This window comes from Spodoptera frugiperda, chromosome 25, assembly GCF_023101765.2.
Source record: "Spodoptera frugiperda isolate SF20-4 chromosome 25, AGI-APGP_CSIRO_Sfru_2.0, whole genome shotgun sequence".
In the NCBI taxonomy this organism is placed as follows: Eukaryota; Metazoa; Arthropoda; class Insecta; order Lepidoptera; family Noctuidae; genus Spodoptera; species Spodoptera frugiperda.
In genome coordinates, this window is record NC_064236.1 from 828,105 (window position 1) to 855,916 (window position 27,812).

At 37.2% G+C, this 27,812-nt stretch overlaps 1 protein-coding gene across 1 annotated transcript in view; it reads right to left on the reverse strand.

Moving 5' to 3' along the window:
• Positions 1-6,278: 6,278 nt before the first annotated feature.
• The window catches only part of LOC118265406 (PDF receptor), a 29,396-nt gene continuing 7,862 nt past the window's right edge, over positions 6,279-27,812 (reverse strand). Inside the window, exons 2-15 of the mRNA XM_050704225.1 lie at positions 17,615-17,728; positions 16,049-16,200; positions 14,173-14,276; positions 13,750-13,909; positions 12,514-12,743; positions 12,028-12,097; positions 10,803-10,888; positions 10,533-10,716; positions 8,872-8,972; positions 8,439-8,561; positions 6,982-7,086; positions 6,818-6,901; positions 6,658-6,729; positions 6,279-6,574 (exon numbers count right to left, since the gene is read on the reverse strand). Coding sequence (XP_050560182.1) covers positions 6,448-6,574; positions 6,658-6,729; positions 6,818-6,901; positions 6,982-7,086; positions 8,439-8,561; positions 8,872-8,972; positions 10,533-10,716; positions 10,803-10,888; positions 12,028-12,097; positions 12,514-12,743; positions 13,750-13,909; positions 14,173-14,276; positions 16,049-16,200; position 17,615 — 1,599 coding nt within the window. The 5' untranslated portion in view covers positions 17,616-17,728 and the 3' untranslated portion in view covers positions 6,279-6,447. The remainder of the gene's footprint in view (positions 6,575-6,657; positions 6,730-6,817; positions 6,902-6,981; positions 7,087-8,438; positions 8,562-8,871; positions 8,973-10,532; positions 10,717-10,802; positions 10,889-12,027; positions 12,098-12,513; positions 12,744-13,749; positions 13,910-14,172; positions 14,277-16,048; positions 16,201-17,614; positions 17,729-27,812) is intronic.

Below are 27,812 nucleotides of genomic sequence, written 5' to 3' on the forward strand. Positions count from 1 at the left end.
TAGTAATTAATATTTTGTTGCTTAAATAATCAAACAAAGTAAGTAAGCCGAAAAATAAAAAAGAATTAAAGCAATAAAAGACGTATAAATTTTTTTAGGTTTGGATCATTAGTTCCAGAGATTACCCATTACATACAAACTTACAAACATTACCTCTTTACCTATAATATTAGTATAGATTGTCTAATCATTAGGTATACCTAACATCATCTTTTACATTTCCTAAAAAGTTTTAGATTTATCAGAGATTACTGCTGCTCGGTACTGTGGCACTACCGAAAGTGGGACAGGGAGGTTGTGATGGTGACAATCCTATTCTGTATGTACTTATGTGCTACCACCACTACTAGAGACCATCAATGCGGCCGACATGTTCTGGTGTAGAGATCACGTCGAGGTAAACAGCGGCAGGCGTCTTCCAGGTGCAGCTTCCAGATAGAGTAAAAGAAAAAAAGGAAAGAAAACTAAAGTAAGTTAAACAAGCATGTTATATACTAGCTTCTGCCAGCGGCTTTGTGCGCGTTCCTTTGGAATAAAAAGTAGCCTATATCTATCCGGCCTGTTTTAAGTGTGGCGGAGCAATGCTGCGGTACGAATGGGCCGGCTCGACCGGAATGATACCACGGCCTCACAGAAAACCGACGTGAAACAACGCTTGCGTTGTGTTTCGTTGTGTGAGTGAGATTACCGGACGCCTTGTAACGTCTCTGGTGTTTCAAGTGTCCATGGGCGGCGGCGATTGCTTACCATCAGGTAATACGTCTCAATTACCGGCGTGTTTCATAAAAAAATATATATATAATATACTAGCTTCTTCCAGCGGCTTCACCTGCGTGTCCTTGGGAAAAAAGTAGCTTCCACCTGTTCTCCTGACCCTTGTTCCAAATTTTATCCCATTCCCCTCTACCGTTTTGAGCGCTAATAATATCTGCATCTCGTTTACAAAGTCAAAGTCAAAGTCAAAGCATACACTTACAATTTTGAAATAATGCTTCTATACAAATAATAATAATAATACTGCCTCGTTGGCCGAGTGGTTGTAAGTGCGACTGCCGGGCAAGGGGTCTTGGGTTCGATTCCCGGGTCGGGCAAAGTATTACTGGGCTTTTTTCGGTTCTTCGAAAATTTCTCAGTGGTAGCACGGAGTCTGGAAATGTGCCCGGTATATGGCAATAGGCTCACCACCTATTACATGGAACTTACAACATAAATTGTGAAAAGTGGGTGTACACAGTGGCATTACGTGCCATAATGTGCACCTCTGCCTACCCCTTCGGGGATTAAAGGCGTGACGATATGTATGTAATAATAATATATAATTTAATCTTTCAAATAAAAAATATCTGCTTGATGCCACAGGATCCCTAGACTGCATTGGAATAAATTAATACTTTAAGTTAACGTGTAACTAGTGATTGTATTTGAGCATTGTCTAGTGTGAGCGAGTGTCCAGTGGAGCCGGACCAACATGCTGCCACGCATTTTTATCTTCAATATAATCTGACAGTTTATAATATGCCTGTTTACACAGTTCACGCTAAATACTAGATTTAAATTTTTTCTCGTTCAGATTCAGTATGGTAGTTGGTAGTTTATTATAACATTTAACACAAAAACCCATGAAGGATTTCTGCACTTTGGACAATCGGAATTGCGGTACCTATAGCCAACTTATTTTTACCTCTCGTAATAAAATTGTGTCTGTCGCTTCTTTTTTCAAACAATTGTTGATTTTTTTTTTACGTACATAATATTTTCGTAAATGAATTGAGAAGGCACTGTAAGAATATTTATAGTTTTAAAAAGTTCTCTCAAAGATTCGCGACGGGGCAAGTTATATATTGCTCGAATAGCTCGCTTTTGCAAAATAAAAATTGATTCTACATCCGCGGCTCGACCCCACAGCAAAATGCCGTAAGACATTATACATCACTGTCTCATACATTTGGCTATCTAACACACACTCATGCAATTTCTGTAAATCAGGTTTTGCAGAATAAGCCAGGCACGAGAACATTGAAACACTGAATTTATCTATTTATCTAATCCAAAAGTTACAACGGTAGACAACCAATTAAAGTAAAAAACATTTTTTGAAAAGAGTAACGATGGAGTTTCTAGCTCGTTCTTCTCCATTCGAAGCAACACTTTGGAACGAGCGCCTAGCTTCACTGACGGACAATTCAATTTGACGTTTCAAAAGTGCCTAATTTAGGATTAATTGAAATAAATGCTTTGACTTTGACTTTAAAGCAACTTACATACATAACTAAAACATAATTAAACAGGAATTAACAGCATTCATAAGTTCGCCTCGCAGTACTTCAGGCACTCCGACAAAATCTCCTTCCATCCATCCACGAACAGATCATTTGTTGGATTTGCATCCAAGAGACCATTGAGCGCGGCCAGAGTGCGAGGAATCGGTGACTTAGCACGTGCGAAGGTACGACATGAAGGCACGGCAAATAGTCGGTGTTTTTTACCTCGGCAGTAGTTATCAGAGACGTATAAGTGTGATAATGCCTCTAGTAGTTCTGAAGGCGGTGCGTTTCTAGGCAATAAACAATTGACTTGGTTTGCGCAACGAATAATTGGAAATTATTAGATGAGAAGAAAAGGAATGGTTTCCGCTTCTTGTGGCAGACAGAATCATACTACAGATGGCACAAAAGAGCCTTGATTGGCACATCTCTGAACTATTACACCTATTATCAGTACCCTTAGTACGAGTTTACTTTACGTTTAAAGTTATTGAAACGAGAGCACGTTCGGCGCTCTGATTGGCCGGCTCAAATAAACCAACCAATTAGAGCGTCGAACACGCTCTCCTTTCGATTACTTTAAACGTAAAGCAAACTCATACTAAGGGTACTGATCGGGTGTGTCAAGAACACCTTCAATTAACGTTAGAAATAATTATGTGGTACTAGCTTCCGCCCGCGACTCCGTCCGCGCGGATGTCGGTCTTCGCGTGGATGTTTTATTTCTCCATTTTGAGTAACTCTAACAATGACATCTTATAAATATCTATTGTACTTAAATACGGCAAGGCCTATAATAATTAAGGAGATCCCTCTATTGAGCTACTGCTGTTGAGCTCGCGTTCTGTAGAATGAAACTGAAAAATAAAGATTTTCCATGATATAAAGTATCCTATTTTATGACCAGGATAATAAGGTATAATTATACCAAGTTTCATCGAAATCAAACTGTTAGTTTTCACGTGATGACTGAGCGTACAGACAAACAGACAAAAAAATGTTAATCACATATTTGGGTTTGGTATCGATCCAGTAACACCCTATTAATTCTTTCAATATTTTCAATGTACAGAATTGATCCTTCTACAGATTTATTATAATATGAATGAATGAATGAATGAATGAGAGTGTTATAAACGTAAAAGTAGACAAATATAATCAGAAAGCTCCAAACTGCTAAGCTATCGGGAGTTATACGTGTTATTGTAAGTCAACCATAAGAGATAGACATTTGCTGTCGTGGAATATTTTTTAAACAATTTTAAGGAGAACATTTCTGTCATACATTATTTCTGTGTAGCTTTAACCATTAAGGCTGCACACGCGACGGAAGCGTAAAAAATGGAGTAAGTTATCCTGTTTTCCCAACATTTCCCTTCACTGCTCTGCTCCTATTGATCGTAGCGTGATGAAAAGCATACTTTAACCTGCCCAGGTGTATGAAGAACAATTGTACCAAGTTTCGTTGAAATCTGTCGAGTGGTTTTTGTTTCTATAAAGAACATACAGACAGACAGACAAAAATTTTTCTGATTGCATTTTTGGCGTCAGTATCGATCACTAATCACCCGCTGATAGTTATTTTGGAAATATATTTCATGTACAGAATTGACCTCTCTACAGATTTATTATAAGTATAGAAGATATACTAGCTTCCGCCCGCGACTCCGTCCGCGCGGATGTCCGTCTTCGTGTGGATGTTTTATTTCTCCATTTTGAGTAACTCAATGACAGCTTATAAATATCTATTGGGCCCAAATACGGCAAGGCCCATAATAATTAAGGAGATCCCTCTATTGAGCTACTGCTGTTGAGCTCGCGTAGTATAAAATGGAAAAATTAAGATTTTTTTGCTATGTATTTTTTCAGGATAAAAAGTATCTTAATTTATGCCCAGGATAATAAGGTATAATTATACCAAGTTTCATCAAAATCGAACGTTAGTTTTCACGAGGTGCCTGAACATACAGACAGACAGACAAAACATTTTTTATCACATATTTGGGTTTGGCCGATGCCAGACTGGATCGATATCCAGTAACACTCCCTGCTATTTATTTTTTCAATATTTTCAATGTACAGAATTGACCCTTCTACAGATTTATTACGGGTATGTATAGATTGTTCAGAATTATGACATTAATTAGCTTTAGGACCCTTTTCCTTCAGAGATGTGCTATGTTGATTCTCGTAGATAGATTAATCCTTATTGTACACAATTATTAAAAAGACCAAAAAATTAAGATATTGGGCACAAAGGCGTTCTTATCACTTATCACTGGTAGGTACGTTAGCTGTACGAGGAAGATGCGCAGCACTCGAGCTGCGATGTATCAACAGTAGGGAAACCTCCCATAGCACACATCCATAGCACGCATCTTTCCATACAAAAAACATAGCTTAGCTGAGTTCGTTTTGTGCTTTCATAGCCGCGGGAACGCGCCACCGTGGTCCCAAATAACCCAAATAACGGCGGGAGGGGTTACCATCGGCGTCGAGACGACAATGAAGTACCTAGGACTCGTCCTCGACAGTCGATGGAACTTTGTGGGGCACTTCCGACGTTTGGCTCCTAAGTTGGAACGGACGGGGGCTGCGCTTAAGCGGTTCCTGCCCAACCTCGGGGGCCAAATGCCTCCTGCTGGAGGTCGTATGCGGGGATCGTGCGATCTATGGCCCTCTACGGCGCTACTGTAAGGGCCCGAACCTGATGCGGCGGCCAGCTCAGGTGCTGCTCACGTCCCAGAGGGTCATGGCCATCCGGGTGATTTGTGGATATCGCACGATCTCCGGAGAGGCGGCTAACCTCCTTGCCGGACTACCGCCGTGGGATTTGGAGGCGAAGGTGCTTGCGCGCGTTTTCTGTTTGCGCGCCGACGCGCGTCGCCGGGGCGAAACTCCACTGCCGCGCCAGATTAGTGCGTGGCGAGACGAGCTCCGACGTAATTTCGTAGCGAAATGGCAGCAACGACTGTCGCAACCGAGAGCTGGGCTCGCTGTCATTGCAGCGGTAAGTCTCCTCTTCAAGGAGTGGCTTGAGAGGCGTCACGGTGTCACCTACCGCCTGACGTGGGTGCTTACCGGACATGGGAGCTTCTTTAGCTTCCTGTTTCGGATTGGGCGGGACGCTCGGGTATCAACATTGCGAGGACCGGTCGGAGGACACGGTGGAGCATACGGTGGCGGTGTGCCCTGCATGAGTTGAGTACCGCCGTGTTCTCAGGGATGTGGTCCGTGACGGAGACCTATCGCGTCTGGCATTAGTACAGGTGATATGTAATGGTACGAAGCGAAGTGTACTGGGATGCCGTCTCCTCCTTGTGCGAAGCAGTCATGCTAGCTGCGGAGGAGGCGGGACACGTGTGGGAACAAACCTCCTCACGTCCCAGCTTTCTCGAGAAACACTGAGCTTCGGGGATCGCGCGACGATCTCCGGTCACCGTAAGTGCGGGTCTGCGGACGGCGAGCAACCTCGCAACGGGTACCTCGCCACCCGACCAGAACCAGACCCGTGCTTGCGGTGCATTGCGTTCTGCACGCGCCTCAAAGAGCCATCAGATCACCACAGATGGGGCCCAATAGGGCTGATGCCGACCCGGAGCTATGGACTGCTTGCGGGTTACCGGGGCTCCGGCTTGAAAAGCAGGAGTAGGAACGGGGTGGTTTTTAGTCAGTAAGAGTCTGACACTCCCTGAGAAGTCATTGGATGATTTACGCGCCTCAAAAAAAAAGCTGAGTTTATTTCCACCAGTGTTAAGCGATGTGTACAAAAGAATATGATTGATGAAAGCCTAATGCATCCAGAGCAACGTAGTTAACCACATCGCTGGTGGAAAAGCAAATTGCTTAGATGAAAAAAAATGCACATTTCCCTGCCAATTGCCATTTTTGTTTGTTGTACGTACACATGGCTCATACTTTTGTGTGCATGATGCAGTTCGTTTTATTGAAAATAATAAACAACACAATTTGTTTTCACATATTTATTATAAATAGTAATAATAATATATTTTCATCTTTTCAAGATATTGATCATTTAAGCTTAAAGTTAACATCAAAATACCCTATTTTGTAAAGAGGTAGGATTACAAAACTAGATTAGGTACGTCACACTTATACTATGTCTCACTTAATGAAGAAGTATATGTAAAAAGATGGGCGAGTCTTTGGGCTATAACTATGTTTAGAGGCAGCTGCTGATGGACATGTGTCCCATGCGGGACTCGCGGGTGACCAGGCCGGGACGAGTGAAGCCACGTCGCATGCGCGGGATGGTGTGCGTGCTCGGCACACACGACATTGCTCTAACGCTGTCAACAACAAACAACATATGAACATTTCATCCACATACATCCAGCTCCCAATACTCTGGCATTATTCTTGTGTCACTCACCTCGACTCTCGAGGGCGATCATAGGGTGTGCTATACCTCCGACATGGAATATCACAGGAACAACGTCGATTGCTGAAAATAAAATTGTATAAAAAACAACCCAATAAGAAGGAAACCAATAAGAACACTTGTTCTAGTAGGTTATGTAGTGGACACTTACACTTTTGTGTAGGCCTCGTGTGCTTCGAGCGAGCGTCGGTGGTAGATGTGGTACCTGGAGGGGGCTGATTCGCAGGAGCATCGTCTAAAATTATAAATGCAATTAAAGGCCTTCATCTACAAGTCTTTTGTGATGTAAACAAACGTGACTGTAAAACAGCGTACCTTGGTGGCATAGGTGCGTTTATGCCAGATTCTAAGCTGGACAATAAGTCTTTTTGGCATGGTAATCTGGTATCTGTTGGCACGTGCACCGTAGCTGTATGCTGCCTGAAAATTAATTTATGTTAAAGTATTCGCTTCAGACCTTTAGGCACAAAGAACACATTGATGATACGAAGGCTTATTGGAAACGTAGCGCTTTGGGTATAAAAAGAGCACAGCAAGATTGATGACGCAAGTTAGCTACAGCTTGATATTCAGTTTGGACGAGAGTCACAGTCGCAATAAAAATTAAACCTTTGCTGCTTTGCATGATGATCTCCAACATCTACATCATAGACAACGATAAATCAACACCTGACCTTCAAAACCAACTGATTACCAACAAATGACTAAGAAATAACAGGTACTGATTTCAAATCCAATTGCCCTAGTAAAGATGCCCACTCCAGGTCGTGGTTTCGTAAAAATACAACCTAAAGTACCTATTGGAAAGAAAAGAAAAATTGACAGGGCATACGACGCATAGCGAGATAATTAATCCACAAGAAATGAACCGCTGCGTTAGCACAAATTCACAGTTTTGACATTTGCATTCGGTGAAATTGCAATGGCCACGCTTTTGCCATAATTATGTCATAGCACCTCACATTAACATTTTCACCGCCACGACCGCTTTGCCGTTTACTGTCAAAATCGGCGCCCACGCAGGCTTCGCTGACACCGTACGATCATGAGATTTTTATTCAAACTTTACTGAAAGCAACACATTCGTAAATTATAATCAAGTTTTAATGCAAAAGAAAAATGAGTAAGGATAATTATTAGTTACATAAACGAATTTAATAATCGAAATGTAAAAATAAAAGTGTTTGCAGTTTTTTATTTCAGTTGAATGTGGAACGTGGCGGTCAAAGGGTTAACACGTGAGTGACGAGCTATACCTCAAGGGTAAATTAGTTTTATATGTAATAACGAAATTATTAATAAAACAAAAATAAGAAGATTTCGATGAATCGAGAATGATCTTTTAAGAAATCGCACAGTGTAAAACCCCTTAAATCTAGACTCGAGACTCTGATCAATAGAAAGAATACAGAAAATATATCTATCCTCGTAAATTAGGACCCACGCTTGAAAAAATTAAATTAAACCTTACACTGTGATTTAGTTACGTCGCGTCGTGACGTGACGGCCACAAATTTTGCCATTGAAGGCACTAGAAAAGTCAAACTTTTTAGTGACTTTAAAGTGAGACCACACAGTGCTGACTGCTACTTAAAAGAAACTATCTATTGAAGAGTTAACAGCGACAAAAAAGAACGAGCAAAATCCTTAATAAAGAAGTAAAATTAAAAACTTCAAAATGATTAATCACAGGTACAAAATATACACGATACATAGTATAACTTCGTATGACATTCATATGTACATTTAATGTGCACGAAATAAATACTTACTCCTCGAAGTGACTGGGTCCTGCTTCACACTCGGACAAGTTCACATTATTGGTAGAAGAGGGTCGGTCCCACGGCCTCACTGTCATGGGGATGTCGTCACCGCGAGGTATGTCTGAGATTGTTCTATAATAGGGCACATAACCAAAGAATGTTAGTTGCTAAATAGAATTGGGGCTAACACTTTTTAGAACATCAGATGTAGCTAATTTAGGGAAAACGTCCAATTACTGTAGCTGTCGACAATTTAATGACCAATGGCGAGACACTTGCTAATAGACTAGAGGTTCACCTTCTGGTTTTAGGGGATAGAGAACTTGCTCCATCTTATGAACAAAAACGGTAGCCCCCATTACATCTTTGCAGCCTAATGTCTATACTTGTAGTTCAAAGATTTTTGGAAAAAGAAATGTTTAGTTTTCTCCTTTCAACTTACATTATGTGTCGCGTCCGGTCTGAGTGCTGCCGTTGGTGTTGTTGTCGCCATCTTATTACACATTCCGATTGGTCCCAACGCTTTCTTAAAGCCTTTAGGACCTACAACAGGAAATGTGTTAATAATAGGAAAAGAGTTTAGCAGACCAGACTAAGCGAAACACTATAACGTTGTGCCGTACATATACTGGTGTAGAATAAAAAGGCATTAGATTGTGTAGGGAAGAATAAGTCCATGTATGGGGTGAAGGGCTAGCTAATGAGGGCCCAAAGTGGAAATTAATTCTCATGGAGCATTCTCGTCTTTGACGCTGAAGCGGACTGTCAGACTCTTGCTGATTAAAAACCACCCCGGTTTCCTGAGTAGAATGGATAGACTGGATGGGATTTTCACTATTTGGCATCATAGAAGGAGTTCAGCAAGGCTTTTCGGTACCAAACTAATCAGCAAGGCCACATAGTAAATCTTTGGCTGGTACTTATTAAAAAAAATTAGAGACTTGTGAGATTGAACCGTTGTGCAAATCAATCACAAAAAATTTAAAACCTTGTGTAGTTTTTCTTACTTTATCTATATATTAATACGTGATGCAAAAACTTTGGACCTCTTTTTACGATAATTGCGCGGACGTAGGAGCATAAAATTTGGTACACTTATAGTTTATTTGTAGGAGAAGTGGACAACGCTAATATTTTTCAAAAATAATGCTTATAAAGTACATTAAATCAATAAATAAAACATTACACACACATGCATAATATTTGATCGTATTTGACAAAACGTCAAAATCGATAGACATTGCGATGATATTCTCACGTCTCATATGAAAAGAGTTTTATAAAAGAGTTTGAGTTAAATAAAGATTATCCTTCAACGTACTGGTCGAATTTCGGCCACTAGGCGACCACTAGTTATTATAAATGTGAAAGTTAGTGCGTGAGTTTGCGTGTATATAATTATGTTTGTCACACAAACACATCATAACGGCTGAATCCTATCAGCTGATGTAATTTGGATTATGATATGAACAGTGACGAAGCCGCTGGCAGAAGCTGAAAAATTGTGAGGTGGGTGGGAACTGCAATTACTTTGCAAATGGTTGGGTGATTCTCACTAGCCAAGTGTTCAGTTAAACAAGTTGAAAGTGCTCGTTAGACGCTGGGGGTGTTGAGGGCCTTATTTCCATAATGGTATGACACTAAGCAGTTGACAAAAGGCTGGCTCCATACAACTATAGTTCCGTAGAAACCGCAGGAGTTATTGTAATATTGTTCTGCAGTTGTAAAATGTTTGTAGCATAGCTTTTGTTACTGAATAAATGTGTTAGAATGATGCCGGTGGTTTCTTTTGTATTTTGAGAAGCAATCTCAAAATACAAAACTTAGGTATCATATAACTTTGACTGCACAGTTGGCGCGGTGGTTGAGCAACTGGCTGCCGTGCTACGTGTAGAGGGTTCGATTCCCGCTCGGAGCAACTCTTTGTGTCATCCACAAATTGTTGTTTCGGGTCTGGGTGTCATGTTTATGTGAACTTGTATGTTTGTAAACGCACCCACGACACAGGAAAAAATCCTAGTGTGGGGCATTTAAAAAAAAAAAGCAAAAAAAAACACTAATTTGGATAAAGTAATTACTAATAAAGGTAAGTGTTTAACTTACTTCTTCATTAGTGAAACAATATATGCTACTAATGAAGAGGCCTTGGAAAGATCGGAAGAAGTGGGTGACATATGCCCAGATCGCGAAACCGGTTGAAGATCCCTCCAATGGGTATTCGAAGAGGTTGAAAATGTTGATGATACCGAGCAGTGGCAGCAGAATCAGAGTGGCACGGATCGCTTTCCTAGAGAACAAATAAAATAAGTATTAGGTATATATAGGAATATTAAGTACAATAAAAGGATGTTTTTAAATTGTTTGTGCACTTACTTAACCTTCTCTAGCTCGGAGTCATTGGTTCGTCGGAGTTTGGTAATGATAACAGCCAATACGGTAACTAGGAAGATCGTGTTCACCTGCAAAACACATCATACTGTAATTGCCGTGGTTAAGAATGTAACAGTAAAACATATTGTCGATATACCTCCATTTTCTTTTTAACAGGGCGCGTAATGAACCGATAAATTTTTGCGGACGGGGTCGCATTGTATCGAAACCCTTGAGTCTGAAGAGACGCCGAGGATGTTTTTATGAGGTCATGGCTAAATCACGTGCCAAATATTGGTGGACCGAACGATCACAATCGTAGAACTTATCGAGGGGACTTCTGTATTACTTCTAGGTCCAGTAAAAAAGGTGGAGTTCATAATTAAATAGGAATTAGTGTAAATATTGCAGCCAATTAAAGAAGGTAATATTTTTCATCCCTTTAATGCGATATGTTTAATATAGACATTAAACCCAATTATGGTCCAGTCATTAAAGCCAATTAATTAACGGCCTAATCTTTTTAAAAAATGCAATCACAGTACAATTCTAGGAGCTATTTGTCTCTGAAGGTGTTTCGATATCTGAACGGGTCATAATTCTAACCTGACTTAGCCTACTATGACAATGCCTTCACCCTGTGACTAACGAGAGAACCTGATTGAGAAATTCAGCCATTTCATTAAACGGCTAGTCATTTGAAAAGTGTAAGTTGAATGGCTACCCTAATTAAGATAACATATAGACATAACATATACACCTTTGGAAATTAAACATTTACTTGGCATGGGGCCCTATCTTTCTTTCTTATCCTTAAAATATTATTGTGAAGAACCAAATATTGTTCACGTTTAGAAATAATTGGCGTATTACATGTATGGTACGACGTATGTAGGTACGAGTAAAATAAAACTGGGTCATATTGTATCCAGTAGACTACGAGATTTTATGTTGGACAAAAGAGGCATAATGATCTTGAAGTATATCCGATGAGGATTTATTTGGAGACGACTACGGAACTTCATGTGAGTGATCAAAGAGAAGGATTTGAAATACAAGTCGAGTTCTCCTACTCTATATCCACGTGTCTTTTGGATTAAGATCAACTATTAAGCACTATTTTACTATACTAGGTATTAACATGTAATAAATAATTAGTATAGTATTACCTAGAACTGCAATTAAAGACTCCCAGTAAAGTAGGAACGTTGGTAAACTGGGTACTTACAATCAGGATTCCCACGATGGGTCCATTGATGATATAATAGGCCGGGAGGTAGTTGTATCCGAACCAGCACCTGTAAGAACAGTTTTATTACAACTCTGCTACACTATTCTTTACTATAGTCGTGAAGTTAGATCGTCTTCTTGCCATAAAATAAGTGTTACTTCGAAAGACTGCTTTAGTAGAGTGGCTTTCCTTTAGCACCTATTGTTTGATGTGCCATATTTTTTTAATTAAAAAGTAAAAAAAAATCTTTGAACTCTAATTAATCCTCGAGGAGTGTTTTCAACTATTTTTGAGCTTCATCATCAGTTCGACCAGACATTTACCAAATTTTAGTAGTTTAGGATACCTCATTAATTAACAAACGTACTAGGAGTAGCTGCCCATGCAGTTTTCGAAAGTTTCTTTCGGTTGGATGCCCCTCGCGGACGTCCGCTTTGCTAAGTTTTAATTAGCCCTCATTGGATTTTACCAATATTTACTTACGTGTTGAATTTTTCGGCGGCGTAATGACGTGCGGTCAGTGTGGCCCAAATCGCGACAATGAACGTGGGAATCACCCATCCTCCGAAATAAAAGTAGATCACGTTGATTTCATTTCTGAGGGTATTGGCTGAAATCATGGTGTTTAGGAAAACGCCCTCAATGAACATCCAGGCATACACGCTGAGCCGGGCATACTCCAATAACACATATACTCCCTCGCAGACATATGGCTGCAACAAGAAAATGTATGTTAATATTAAATACGGTACCGTACCTCAACTTTGTTCTTAGAAGAAATGCAAGGATGAGACTGTGGTACATGTTATAGTTTCAGTGTTTAATGTTGATAGTCGTGCCTGATAGATATACGCATTTATAATTAGATATACTGTATTGAATGACCTACATATTATAATAGCATTGGATACAACCGTGTAAACCTACTGAAATATGTTGATATTAAAGTGAATAAATTGCACAGTTAAACATGAAAACGTTCAATTTTAAATTATGCTTTGTTTTCATAAACTACACGGATGGCGTTAAACATTGGCACGTTTTCCTACGCGCGGCGCAGGCATCTACATCACTTCGGCAGTACTGTAGTCCGTGAAGAGTCACTTGTGGCCAGAATTTGTCGGGTTCAACATTTCGAGTGGAAAATCTGAGTCAGCAAGATTACACGGATTCCTGAAGTGCCCTCCAGTCACTTCGGTGGTCGGCCGTTGAAACTTTGAATATAATAAAATTAATTTGAAAATCTTATGAAGATAGCTCGATAGGTCTTTTACTAGATGACACCCATCTAACCTTATGAGACTCTAATTACCAAGTAATATGAAGTGTCGTAAAGTATTTCTGCCATGAAAAAAGGAGAGGATCAGGCTCAGTAAAGTGCTATTGAAGTGGCCTAAGTCCAGTAATGGACTGAAATTGATTGACTATGATCTTGAATGCTGATGCTAAGGCCTGAAGATGTTGAAATTTAACATTGATAGCTAGTAAAATGTCACATTAAATCAAGAGCCTGTAAGTAGCCACTGCTAACTTACTAAACGCACGGAGAAGATTTGAGCACTAATCACCACGCCTGCTCAATGTGGGTGGTTGTAAAATGTATTTCTGATCATTCTCGTTTAAATATTGAATACCGTACGAAAGAAGGGAGGTGGTGACGAATATATTCTAGTCTGTCATAAATCAATACTAAGTATAAGATGTCTTAGGTGTACTTACCAAGTTTTCAATTCCCTTTCGCGCGTTTTCAACGATAGTCCTCTTGTCCAGCATGTATGCCTGGGCTTGTTGAGTGTACAATAGCATTCTAATGGTCGTTTCCAAAAGCAGAGCACAAAACAGATTCCTATGTATCAAGGTTCGTCGGTTGTGAAGAGAGCTACAAAAAAGAATAAAATAGTAGATAAAACATTCTTATGTTATAGGGGCAAAAGAGAATACAGATCAACTATGATTAGCAATCGAATCATGGGCACCCCAGACGCCAAAGGAGTAACAAGTGCTTTGCTGACTAATTAAGGCTTGAAGATTTAAAGACTGCGGTACGAAAGTTGGGGATGTATGGGTATCCAATTGAATATCATCATAAACAAAAACGTAAAATGAAATTAATAAAACAATGCCAATAACAATAATACTTACGGGAAAGCGCTGAATATGTATAGTGACATCAGTATACCAATTATTGATAGCACTATACCTATCATCTCAACCGTGCGTGTATTTACAGCAGTTTCAAATTTAAGCTGAAACAAAATTACATCGATAAATACGAGCATATGAATAATGTTACATCCAAGAAATTTAAACCTAATCGTTTATGTTCCTTGGACTCTCCAAACAATACTATCACTACAAATAAAATAGGTTTAACAGGAGTATAATACAAGTTCATATTACATGTATTACACAGGGGGGTAAACCTGGAGACAGATTACGTGATGGTAAGCAATCAGCGCCGCTCGTGGACAACCCGCAACACTTAAGAAGTTACAAATGCCTTAGAACCTGTTCATACCATTGAGAATTATGGACTTTTTATCTGATCTGGTATTTTGAATCCAAAGTCTTCCATTGGCTGCTAGGAATTAATTCCAAAAATTGGCAATATATGTTATCTACATACATTGCAATTTTTTTGGATTACAACTAAATACTTACTTTTATTCGAAGATAATCTTTTAGGATTGACTTGTAACAATAATTATGTAGAGAGGAGAAAAGGAAAAATGATATTGGTATAAAAAAAGTAAATAAAACATAACGACTGCTTTTCGTCAGTTATGTTCAGAGCCTCAAGTGATCGGGGATGCTATACACCGTGATTTTTAGTCTTCTTACAAAAGTGGCCCATTTAATGTACCCGACATAAAATACGAAGAAAAATAAACAATACATTAGAAATATGAAACACTGTTTAGGCACATATGAAACTGTGGAGTCCTATACTTATTACCTGCCCAGTCCATCATCCCAACAGATCATTTCATTCCTATCATCGACAGGCCTGCCAAAAGGCTCATCGACAAATTTATCAACGCTTGTGTTGTCCCGGCTTGAAAGCATCGGGACACAGGCGCAAAGTTGCAAATCTTTCGGTTTTTTAGGGATATATTTCGGTGGGTGGGCTCTATCGTAGGCCGCATTATTGCTTAGTACCAGGCTAGATAGTAGCCCAACACCAACTTATCTATTTTCTATAAGACAAATTACTGCAAGTGGACAGTACATTATAATCCAATCATATTTTATAAATACTTATATTATTAATGGAACGTTTACTAGTCATTAGATACATAAACTAGGCTGCAGAGTTGTAAGACGACTAAAAAGCCACGGTCCTTGTAAAAGGCAAAGTTTCAGACTCTATTATTGTAATTGTGATAATTTTGGAAAATTTAAGAAGTAAACAATACCCCATATATACTATTCTAGACCCGGGAATCTAACCCAAAGTTTCTGGGTTGGCAGTCGCACTTGCAAGTTGCGATCACCCGACAAGTTGATGACTGTAGTATAATCTCCTAAAGTAAGTAAGTAGATCAAATCAGTTCCAACACAGTTGTTGAACAAAAGGACAGATAGAAACGAAAAACAAAAAATAAGCACTGTTGGGGCTAGAACATTAACAACTAATAGATATGCTGTGGCAGGTCATCGAATAAGTGTCCAAAGGTGGACCTGTGAAGCTGACGATGATGAAAAATTATGATGACAGGCTGCAGAGCCGTGGTACATAGCTAGTTGTTAATCCTCTAGCCCATCTTAACTCACCTTCTTGTCTCTCCAGCGAACCAAAATCAGTATTGTTAAGTTTACTATTCATAAAATAATAATTCATTATAAGGTTAGTTGTTAGTGTGAGTTCTAGTTGTTTTTTTAGATTTAGTGTTATTATATTGGTTAGCAAAACGTGTCGTCTATTTCAATGTGCTGTTAGTTAAAGTTATGAAGCGTTCGTTTTCTAATGTTGTTAGGTGTCTACTGGTCTAATCTTTATTTGTTGTGCTAAACATACCTGAGCCTCAGATTTATCACCGACTTTACTTAAAAGATATTGTACAGCTTCAGGAAAACATGGAGTATAGTTCGTCCAACCATTAGGAGATGAATCATTATAATGCCGCCCGACCCACAACCCCTCCGCACCGCACCGTCTATACGCTTGCACTAAATTAAGGAAAAAGTAAATAATAATAATTAGTAAATAAAAGAAATAAAATCTAAATATAATCCATGCTGAGAAGGTGAAGGTGGAAATGGAGAAAGCAATGATAGGTAAGAAAAGAAACTGAATCAAAATTATAGGATACAGCATGAAGATACAGACACAATTAAACAAAAACAAGTACGATACAAAACAAAATAGGAACAAAAATAAAGAACTCAAAATCGATAACCACAAAAAAAAAACGACAGAGAATTTTGTGCACACTAGTACGTTTTTTAAAGATTATTCTAATCGATCGAATAGAAACACGTGGGATTGACACTAACCTCTGCCAAATTAATGTCAAATGTTATGTCAAGCCCGTATATTAACATTTCTATTCTCTCGAACCGATTAGCGCTCATGCCATTTTCTAGGCTGATGTTGATCTGTTTCTAGAGATCATCTAATATCGCTATTGAGTTATTCTCATCATCTATGGGTGTGGATGAATGACGTATATGAGTTCGTTAATTTCTATCACAAGACGCACGACCATGCAAACTACCTATTTGTTATTTTGACTTATTTATTTTATTGAACTTGAGTATCAATGTCTTGGAGTTGTTTTAATCATGGGATTGGTTTACTTTATATAAACTATAATCTCAGTTAGCAAGGGTAAGTAACTTAAGTAAGTTCATGTAGATATCTATTACAACTAGTCACCTTTTCTGATTTTTGACCTAACCCTAAAAAAAGGCAAAGATTAACATTGTAGAGAAGCCATTACATTACAACAGAACATTGTTGAAGGCTTTTGCTTTTGCAATCTAGTCGATAATATTAAAGTATAAAATTGCATGTGGTCCTCTGCTGATGAACTTAATTCAACTACTGTCAACAAACCACTTATAAACCGTATATGTCCAAATAAAGACCTTGTTTAACAAAAATGTCTAAAGTGGTATACGAACGAGCCCTCAAAAAGTTTTTCAATTTCATAGTTGAAGATACCCGATGGACTCCTACCGTATTGCCAAAGTTGAAGCAAGTCATGTTACTATTTTAGTGAAACATTTATTTGCAAAGCACTGCTTGAATGATACGATCTTGTGTTGTACCAAACTTTGTTTCTATCATCATATTGCGTTATATGCCTTAGTAAATTTTATTGCCACAGCTGCTAAGCATTTTTTCCATAAAACGTCCTAACTAGCACCACCACGAGACTATGCGTACAAACGCCACTTCATCAGACGACCCAAAACTGGCTTTGAACCACAGATTTTCAGCTTTATCAGTTATTAATAAAGTTGAAGGTCTGTTTAAAAAAAGTACAGTTTGGAGTAGTCTAGTGAGCGTTGAAGCTAACAAAGGCGTGATATTGACAGCTTCAAACCATGCGTGAGCTGCTAGACAGCCTATACTTACTTGATGTGTCAATCAGATAGAAGTTGCTGGGGCATTTTTGATACGTGGTTTCGCCAGCAGGAGTCGGAGGCCAGCAGAGGTAACCATCATAAGTTGCGTTGCAGTAAATAGTATCTGGGAATTGTTTTGGAAATCAAAGATAGCGACGACTCGTTACTCTATTTCCATATATTCAAAATTTTCGCCAATTTAGTTCCTATGAACTATAACTATGGCTCTTCGGTTATACACTAGTGCTAGTCGTGTTAGCGTGATTATAATCTATAACTAGATCTAGTCACAAGACGACATATAGTAAGCTTTTATACAGAAGCGTGTGAGTAGTATGTTACGTGTAATTATCGTCATTTGACGTGGCTTAACGCGCGACGTGGTCTGAAGTACTATGTACCTCGAAACTGTAAGTTTTTAATTCGTTTTGCCTTTGTCAGGGTACTTAAGAAATCAATGCTGTGTAACTATAATATATTTAGTTAGATTTCTTATTTTAATTTTTTTCCTTACGTGGCCTATAACTTGAATATGTAGATACAGTACCGAGAAAATTTTTTTTTTATAAGTTTCTACAAATAACGTTTGGAATGTAACCAGTTTTTGAGAGTCCGAAAGATGTACACTGAAGCTATTTTTATTTTACATATTCCTAGGGTTTTACCTTATTAAACATTTGTATCCTTTTATTGTCTCTTAAAATATCATTTTAATTCTACTAATGAACTAGATTTTATAATAGATTTTTGGATGTTAAGCAAAATGAACGGCTTAGTATAAGCCCGGATGATGACAAAATGTAATTAAATCGCTGATAGTCAGCACACTGATTTGTTTTCGTGTAAATTAATAGATGGCGCTTCTGATAATCCTGTATTTATTACTATTAATGTTCCCATAATTGCATTTACGTTACCAGTAATTGATTTACTCTAGGTATAATATAATTTAATATATATAAGTAAGGTAGGTACAGAATACCGAATCTACTTAGTCAATGTATCATTAATAAAGTAGTAAAGGTGGGTTGTTTTTATGGGATAGGTAGGCCAGCAAAAGAGCAGACGAGTCACCTGATGGTAAGCAATCAGCGTCTAAATTAACATCGTAACATCAAATGCGTTGCTGGCCTTTTAGGGGTTTAACCCTTAAAGTGACTTTAACTGAAGACTAGTGGAGACTTCCCCAATCCCCAGACTGGGGAATTTAGGAGTCGGACCTCCTCCTCCGATAAACTCATCCCAAAATATAAACTTATTTTGTATTAGTTTTCGTTTATACAGTCATTAGTGGTTAATAATAATTAAATTATTTGTTTTTAACTATATTTATGCTGTGCCTATACTCGTAAACTTACTAAATGTAAAGAGAAAAATGTATAAATAAGTTATCTTAAAATAATACCTATGTCCTAACAAATAAGTATAAAGAAAATAGACAACACTTTTTCAACATAGTCCCTGCAACGTGCATGTTGAAATGGTTGACAGGGCCTCAATCCCAGCCGTGTGTGGTGGACAACGCGAGGGCCACTGCTGTGACGTCACACGTGTCCATACGACCATCATATTCATTTATTTGTGTACCTACCGATATTGTTTTGAAACTGTTATGACTGTAGCAGACTTTGTCCTATTCATGCATCTCATTATACAGGTACGCCGGTTAAGAACTGGAGTTTTATATTGTTCATAGCTACTACATATCTCGTATGATGTTAAGCTACGATGCAATACGAAGTAATGACTTGCAAGTGGAATTCCACTTGTAAGCGGTTCATATTTATCGAAACTCTTCGTGCATTTCCTACCTAGCAACGAGTATGTAGGAAATCTGCCATTTCTCAAGTAATACACTCGATAGGAAAAAAGGGAAACACTAACGATGTTTTCATTTCTTGATAAATAGTTTCTGTTACACGTATTTCATAGCTTGTAGTAACATTAGCTTGTAAAGGGTCAGTTCCTACAAAATAAACGCTGCAGTGAACACGTGAGGGGAGATTGGTTTGTATCATTGAAATCTAGTCCCACATAGGTACATTTGAGATAGTCAAAGAGCTTACACCGAGTAGATTATACTAAAAGGTAGTTCGACAGATGTTGTGTGGCCTATGTTGCTATTGGCTTTTGATGCCGTCATCAAAGGTCCTATCCGTGTTTGTTATCCGGGATTCCGGATATTTCGCCTCACTATACAAACTCGTCCGTCTGTAGGCTTTACTTTAGAAACGGAAATGTCAGTGCTAAAGCTAAATAGCTTACTTGTAGATACATTTTGGTTGCTCGTAGATATTGGATTGGTGTTTACGTTACGACAGAATTCTATGGGTGGTAGGCAAAATGGACAGTGATGGTATTGAAACTGGCTGTAATCATGATTTTGAGTCTAGTATTTTGTCACGAAAATGTTTTAACGACTTCTTTTGAACTACCTACGTTGAAATATATTAGGAGATTTTTATGTAATAATGTACGAAGCGTATAATTATACCTTCCTTTGGATTAAATTAACTTGAGATTTGAAACTCAAGTTGCATAAACCTAAGTCAAGCTAGTTATAATAAACTATTCTATTCTAATTAATTGTTTCATCTTTCAAGTTGTACGAAACCGAAAAACTATGAGTCTTTCACCATTGAAAACCAACAATATTCTAACCAAAATCTTCCTTTTCATATCCGAATTACATTACTTAGGTACATTACAAACACCGTTGTGTTATGAGTCCCGTGTAACAGAGATGATCCTATTACCATAAATTAGGAACAACACCGGACGCCGTGTTTTCTAAAAAACGCAATAATAATTTTCCACACCCGGGAATTAAAACTGTCTACCTCTCTTACTGAAAACCATTCAATCAACGAGAAACTTTATTATTCAATCGGAAAGCAATCTTATTCTGGAAAAAAACTCACAACATCTCAGATCTATAATGGTCAGTATAGATCTAGGTACAACTCAGGAGATTAAATAACTCAGGTGTTCATAACGACTGGGAAAAGGGTGAAAGGGGATCTTCCCAAGTTTCGTATACACGTGATCCTTCTATTTAATGGAAAATCTTTTCAATCCGACAGATAATGGGTTTCAGTCCAATTGATACTGTCACGAGGAAGGCACGGCCCTTTCAACTATAGTGTCTATTTTTAGAATGATAAGGTTTAAATTTGTTGAAGAGGTTAATTTGATAGTTGTAAATAGAATGACGATGAATGAATATTAAATTAATGGATATAACAATAACTCCTACCTAACTTAAATACTTATAATTATTATTTATCTCTGTGTGAGAAGAGGCCTTTTCTCAGCAGTGCTATAGTTACAGGCTGATCATTACGATGATGATGTTATGTCCTTTTTATTATTTGTACTATCAAAAAGCATGATTTGTTTGTTCAAAAGCGTTTACTGAATGAGTAGGTAAGTTTGTTTGCTTATTTATTTGAGACCTTTTTACACATTATCTGCACAACTATTCAAATCTGGTAAACAAAGAGTAATTGGGCCTGCGGTAACCTCACTCATGCAACGAAATACATCGCAAGTGTTGTTTCACGTCGGTTTTCTGTGAGTCCGTAGAATCACTCCGGTCGAGCCGGTCCATTCGTGCCGAAGCATGGCTCTCCCACACAAAAACAACGTTATATTCATTGGACAATTATTATTGTATTACTTAATTTTCTTTAACTTTTTTTGTTCACGGAATTGTTTGCCGAGGCGAGAGAACTCGGTTCATATATTCATAAGAAGCAAACTAGTCCACTTCTCAGGCCAGGAAGTAGCCGTTAAATATAATTAATAATAACAAAATAAAATAAAAAAAAAATGCGTTTGTCCATATTAGTTATACCCTATTATTTATTATGTCTTTATAACTTCTTACAAAACTATTTTTTAGGAACCATCGCTGTCCCAGATTTAGATTTGGATGCATTCAAAAAGAAACTCCTGTACTGAGGTATTTCGACTGGTGTTTCTCCCGGTAGACCACAGTTTACCAGCGTTTCTAGAGTCTTCTCCTCATCTAACTCTTTCAAAACACATAACTTAGATATTAGTACCTTCCATTCCTCTATGTCGATTTCTGATTTACTAAAAAAGAAGAACAAAAAAATTACATTAAAAACAAGTTCTGAAAAAACTTATAGAATGTAGAGATTTAACATCAAAATTCTTTATTTTCAGTAAGAAATCGAAAAAAAAACATACTTTCGAAAAAAAAAAAATGTGACAACAACGTCAAATTATTAATCTCTGAGTGGGTAGGCAATAGTGCACCAGTTATGTTATATATTATGACCCATGTAACAAACCCAATAAAAAAAAAGTATAAAAAAGTACCTATATTCATTGAAAAGTATCCCAGTATCCGTCATCGTGACTTTCCTATCATCAATGATATTTGCTTGCCGCAGCCAGTAGTCGGAATGGTACAGAGTAATAGTCTCCCCACTCCGATGTTTACTATCAAATAGCTTTGCATATGCAAAAAACTGGCTCTCAATTGTCGCTTGTTCTTCCTCCATGGTACAGGTTTAATGCTGTAACTAAATTAAGAATCTTTTAAATGACTTATTAAGTTTCTTTCAGCATAACTGACTCATCCTACTAAAACTAATATATTATTATTGATGCGAAAGTTTTTATTACGAGGATGAATGTTCGTTTGTTACTCGGTCACGAAAAGATAATGGACGGTTTTGAATGAAACAAGTTCAATAATGGAAGGAGCAAAATCTCGGAATCGTATGATTTTGGCCAACACTAACTGCTTGTCTATTGTCTCTGAGTACGGCAGTCATAGCGTATTTGCAACCACTTATGGTCTAATATATTATATAATTCTTCATTAATGATTATAATTTTCTGTAGATTTTTTGGCATCCTTCTTTAATACAGGGACAAATTAGAATCTGGAATATCACGTGTAGTTTTTACCCCGGGAATGCGAACGATGTCGTTCTGGAAAAACTCGTATTTTATTACATTTCGGTTTATTCTATATTTCGGTTGGAAGATACATCAAATTAAATCAGAATTGGATATTGTAAGACAGTCTCTAAATAGTTTGATAACTCGTATATTGTATCCAAGATCGCACAATTCCTGGATTCGTACCTAAAATAGAACAATAGTAGCTATTGTTCACAATCTATTAAACACGATTAATAAAATTATTACTAAAGCATTATGATTACAAAGGAAACACTAAATAATACCTATTCCCAGATCTTATAATTATATTATTATCATAATTCACGTTTCCTATCCATTATCAGAATACAGACAGACATACAGTTTGTTTGTCAGTTACAATATTATAGCACGATTAGAAACAACAACAGAATTAATAATTTAGACTCAATGATGCGCGTGGGCAACTAAAATGTTTGTAAACCTGCTTGAAATAGTACAGGAATATGCGAGAAATTGAATTAACATATCGCTCGGATAACAAACGAATATCTGTAAATGTATAGAGACGAATAATACACAAGTATTTTGGTTATTTTCGGAAATACGAATGTACGTCACTATTACAGAACTATATTTATTATATTGCTTTAAAATTGGTAATATTTCGAGTATTCATTCGAACACAGGCGCGCTGGCATTTTAAATGCAATTCTTTTGTACTCTTTTTTAATTTTGTTTCATAATCTAACTAGCTTTCTGCTATTAACTCCCCAAATGTTTAATCCTCAAAAGGCCAGCAACGCACTTTGACTCTGGTGTTGCGGGTGTCCATGGGCGGCGACGATTGCCGGCCTATGCCATAAAAATGTCTACAGCCCACGTAAGTTAGATGACTCATAATTTGAGTATCATAATTATTATTCTTCGATATTACACCTAAAAGCTATCAAGAGTTGATATCCGCGATTATTTGCTATTACATACAAGTCATAAGCGTGCTCGTTTAACCCTATCCTACAAAAAGCTAAGTATTGTCAGCTCCTTACAGATTCTAGAATTATTATTAACTTTCCATTATACTTAAAACACCCTACCTACAATCTAACTACAAAATAATATCTAATGAACCGTAATTATTAGTCTCGAATGTACAACATGATAGTTGCAACGTAAAACTTCGTACAAGGTTATTAGAACATAATATTTCAAACAATCTAAGTCCTAACTTTCTTCGCAACAACATACCTGTGCAACATACCTGTGTAACATATCTGTGCAAGCATAGTTTCATTTGATTTAATCTTGAACGTTCCTCTTAAACTAATAGTTGTTTGCACAGAAACTTCTAATAGGGGGGAATGTTTCAATTAACTGTCACAACTTGTCCATATGAGTTATTAGAAGTTATTAGCGAAATATGTCTTCAATAAGGTACCCCTGGAATGCTTGGACAGAGTTCCCTATGGTCCCTATATTAGGTTGTGGGCTAATCAAACAATGGTGCACGACAAAGGTAGCGCAATGCAAACACCTCCCAAACTCTATTGCATTGTACACAGCACTTTGTCACCCTTTGATTTTTACAAAGCCCTCGCATATCGCATGGGCTTTGTGTACAAAAAATACCTGCAAACTTTATTTTTACTGAATATTGATTGCCTAAAACCCTAGCCGTAGCCTCTTGCATCCTTTAAACGGTAAAGTTGACTTTTTAATTCCGTTTGTGTTTTTATCCAACAAAGCTTTCAGTATACGTTATTTAATTAAAATATTAGCCCCATTCAGTCTTTAGATTCATAAAATATGAATAAAGTAAGCTTTGCTTTTGAAGCTTCAAAGCGAAATAGTTTTTGCCTTATGATTTTTCTAGAAAGACAATGAAAAATGGAAAATGGAAAATCTAAGCTGCGTCGTATTGTGACGCAGGTAAAAGGCTTTATTTAGAATAATCCCGGGAATATTGAGAGCTAACGTAAAAAGATTTCCAAGTCCTGTTGTTTGTTATTCTTGGTGCATTTTTTTCAAAAGTATGGATGGAATTGAATTTTAGAATTCTGCTGTATTCATTCGTAAAAGAATATTTGCCTCGAAGCTAATCGAATTTTTCAATTTTCATTTCGTATGTCGTATTTCATTTCATCCGTACGTTAATATATTAAAATATCGTTTATAAAATTAGAAGAGATAGCTCTGTTTGAATCTTTTCTTAGTATCGGCTATAAATACGAAAGCACGGGCATCTTGTTAAGCAAAAGTTACTTTTTACTTCACAGGTAACATACAGTCTAGCGGTCACAACACTCACAAAGCTAACAAAAGTTAACTTTATTGCTTTGAAATAAGGTGCAAAGATATTACAACATTGTGTTACTTTGGTTACAACTTCGTTGGGGTGTGCTACTTTGTTTGAAGCGTTGTTGAATGGTTATTGTAAACTTTCCTTTGAATACTAACACATATATCTAGATCTACAGATTACAAAAGTATTTATAGATAAAGTAAGATATACAATTGACCACATATTTATATGGTACCTATTGCTATTATAGACAACGTGTAGTTCCGACCAATAGTTTTAAGACAATGGGACCAAAGTCATAAACAAGTACTTACAATTTGATAAAAATACTAAAAATAAAATAAAAATAATCCAAAATAAATAAAAATGCGCGAACCTTGTATTGATAAAGCAAACTAAGACAGTTGTCAAGATTATTGTGAAAAAGGTGACAGTGTCATTTATGTCCGAAGTTGCCATATAGGTAACATATTTTCAACAATCATTAACAAATACTTACTATAAGTATGTTTTAATCATAACCCCCATGAACAAACTTTATACTTATTGTAATGACTTAAGGATCGAATCTTAGGACTGCAACTTTGTTAGTTGTACCAGTACTTAGTTATATCTACAATAGGAAAATACAGGTCCCATGAGGTACAGTAATTAACATCATTAAAATGATTAAGGAGTATGCTCGAATTGAAATACCTATAGAAAACTACTAAAGATTTTTCCAATTACCCAATTGGAAAAAAACTTAACTCTACTAGATTTGTACCCACTAATCTTAACTTTGGCACGTTTTTACTTTGCTAACAGACCTTTAAGCGAATCTTTAAAAAAAGTGTCACGTGTAAAAAACAATTAAGCAATTTGTTTGTAAAACTCAGATCTTAAAAAATAAACTAATTTTATTACGTTCAAAAATTAATTAACGAATTTTGGAAAAGTTACGTTTTCATTTCGCACTGGTAACCCTTCGACTCTCTATTTTGACGACAACAGCCGTTGCTATGGTTACAACAAACAATTAGAGGTTGCTACGCAAAAAAATAGGAAAAGGAGGTGTTACTTAAAAGTTTCGATGTGAATATTATAAGTAGAACTGAAACTAAACATCAGTTTTTTTAACAAGTTGGTCATGAATAAATAGCACCTCCAAAGTTTAAAGTGATGACAAAAATGTCGATTGAATTAAGAAAATTAATGTTAATGACGAATAATTAAAAAAATAAGAAGAAAGTCGTTTGCAAGAGATTTACGTAATACAAATATAGGTAGGTACAATTACAATTAGTATTAGATTATGGGTATATGTTATGTTAAAAAATTTCGTTGCCAAGTATATTTCGAAAAGGACGACGCATGATATCGTAATGGCAAAAATGTGGGTGTTACATCGTGCTTTGGGATAATAGGCGTAGATTACGCACCCTAGGTGAACGTAATAGATTTATATTGATCCATAAGATACGATGTAATAGAAAATAATAAAAAGTACTATCGAAGGACTTATTTATGCTGTAGCCCGCGATTTCGTCCGCGTAGAATAATGACTCATGACAGATTCTGGGTTTTTTCTTAAATAAAAGTAGCCTAAGTTACTCCTTAGTACGTCAGCTACTTGCCAATAAAATCGGTCCGACTATTTCAGAGATTACGGCTCCCACACAAAACTGCGATGCGATGCGAATTTCTGCGATACGATTTAGGGCTCCCACACAAAACTACGCCGCACTAAATCGCATCGCAGTTTTGTGTGGGAGCCCTTAGCCGGGTAAAACAGAATCCCATGAACAGGTGCCAGTTAAAAGAATTCGGATATGAGTTATTTCTAAGTTAATTTGTTATTGTAAAAGTTAATTTACAAGTTGAGGTTAGGGAAACAGGATAAAAAAGTAAGTTATAAAGTGTAGGGTAGGCAACAATATTTAAACTTTGTACTAAAAACAGTCTCTTATGAACTTATGAATGAAACGGAAAATTTTGTCGGAATTAGCATCAATGGTTTAAATTCACAGTCTGTTACTCTGGTATGGCACTCATCTTCAAAATTAGGTACCTATATCTTTTCTCGAACTATAATTTTGGTACTATGTTTGTGCTTCGAGAATTTCAAATGAAGTTCAAATGTACCGGAGGCCCAATTCCCCCCTTCCCAATCCCCGATTCCCCAACAACCCTTAAATTCCTAAACCCCAAAAGGCCGGCAACGCATTTGTAACGCTTCTGGTGTTTTAAGTGTCCATGGGCGACGGCGATTGTTTACCGTCCGGTAATACGTCTGTTCGTTTAGAATAAAAAGTGATGTCGCCTGATGCTTTACAATTCAGTCTGTTATTAACAAAATTAAAAGAAAAAAGTAAAAAAAATGCTCAAAAATCCATCACGTTTTTCCACGAACCACTATAAGTAATTTCAAAAGTAATTACACATGGTTAACGCATACAAATCCTTCTCCGCTTTTAAAAGCAGATTAATTTTAAAATAAATTATTAATCTCCCAACAGTATTTGAATGTATAAAAAAAAAAACTCATCGGAAATATTCGGACATGGTCCCTGTGTGAAGCCTGTGCAAGTTTTAATTAAAGTTTTACAGGTAATCCTTTTGTTCTAGACTTTCTATTGAAAAATATTAATTAAAAATAACATTGCACAGATCTGTATGGTGACATGTAGGTATCTCTGATCCGAAACGGCTATTGATTCTGGTTTCGGGTATGATGTGTGTGTACGTTAAATTAATATGATTGACGTGCAACCCACGACACAGGAGCAAATCCTAGTGTGGGGCAATGATAAAAAAAAATAGAACTAAGTAACTAAATAAAATAATTACGTACAATGTACACAAGTTGTTTGTGTATTGTATATCACAGTAAATTATGTGGTTTTTAATGAAACCATATCCCGTGTAACCACCGGTCGGTTCAGTAGCCAAACAATGGTTACTGTCCCTATACTGAGTCCATCAGTCTTCATTCTCTGTACATACA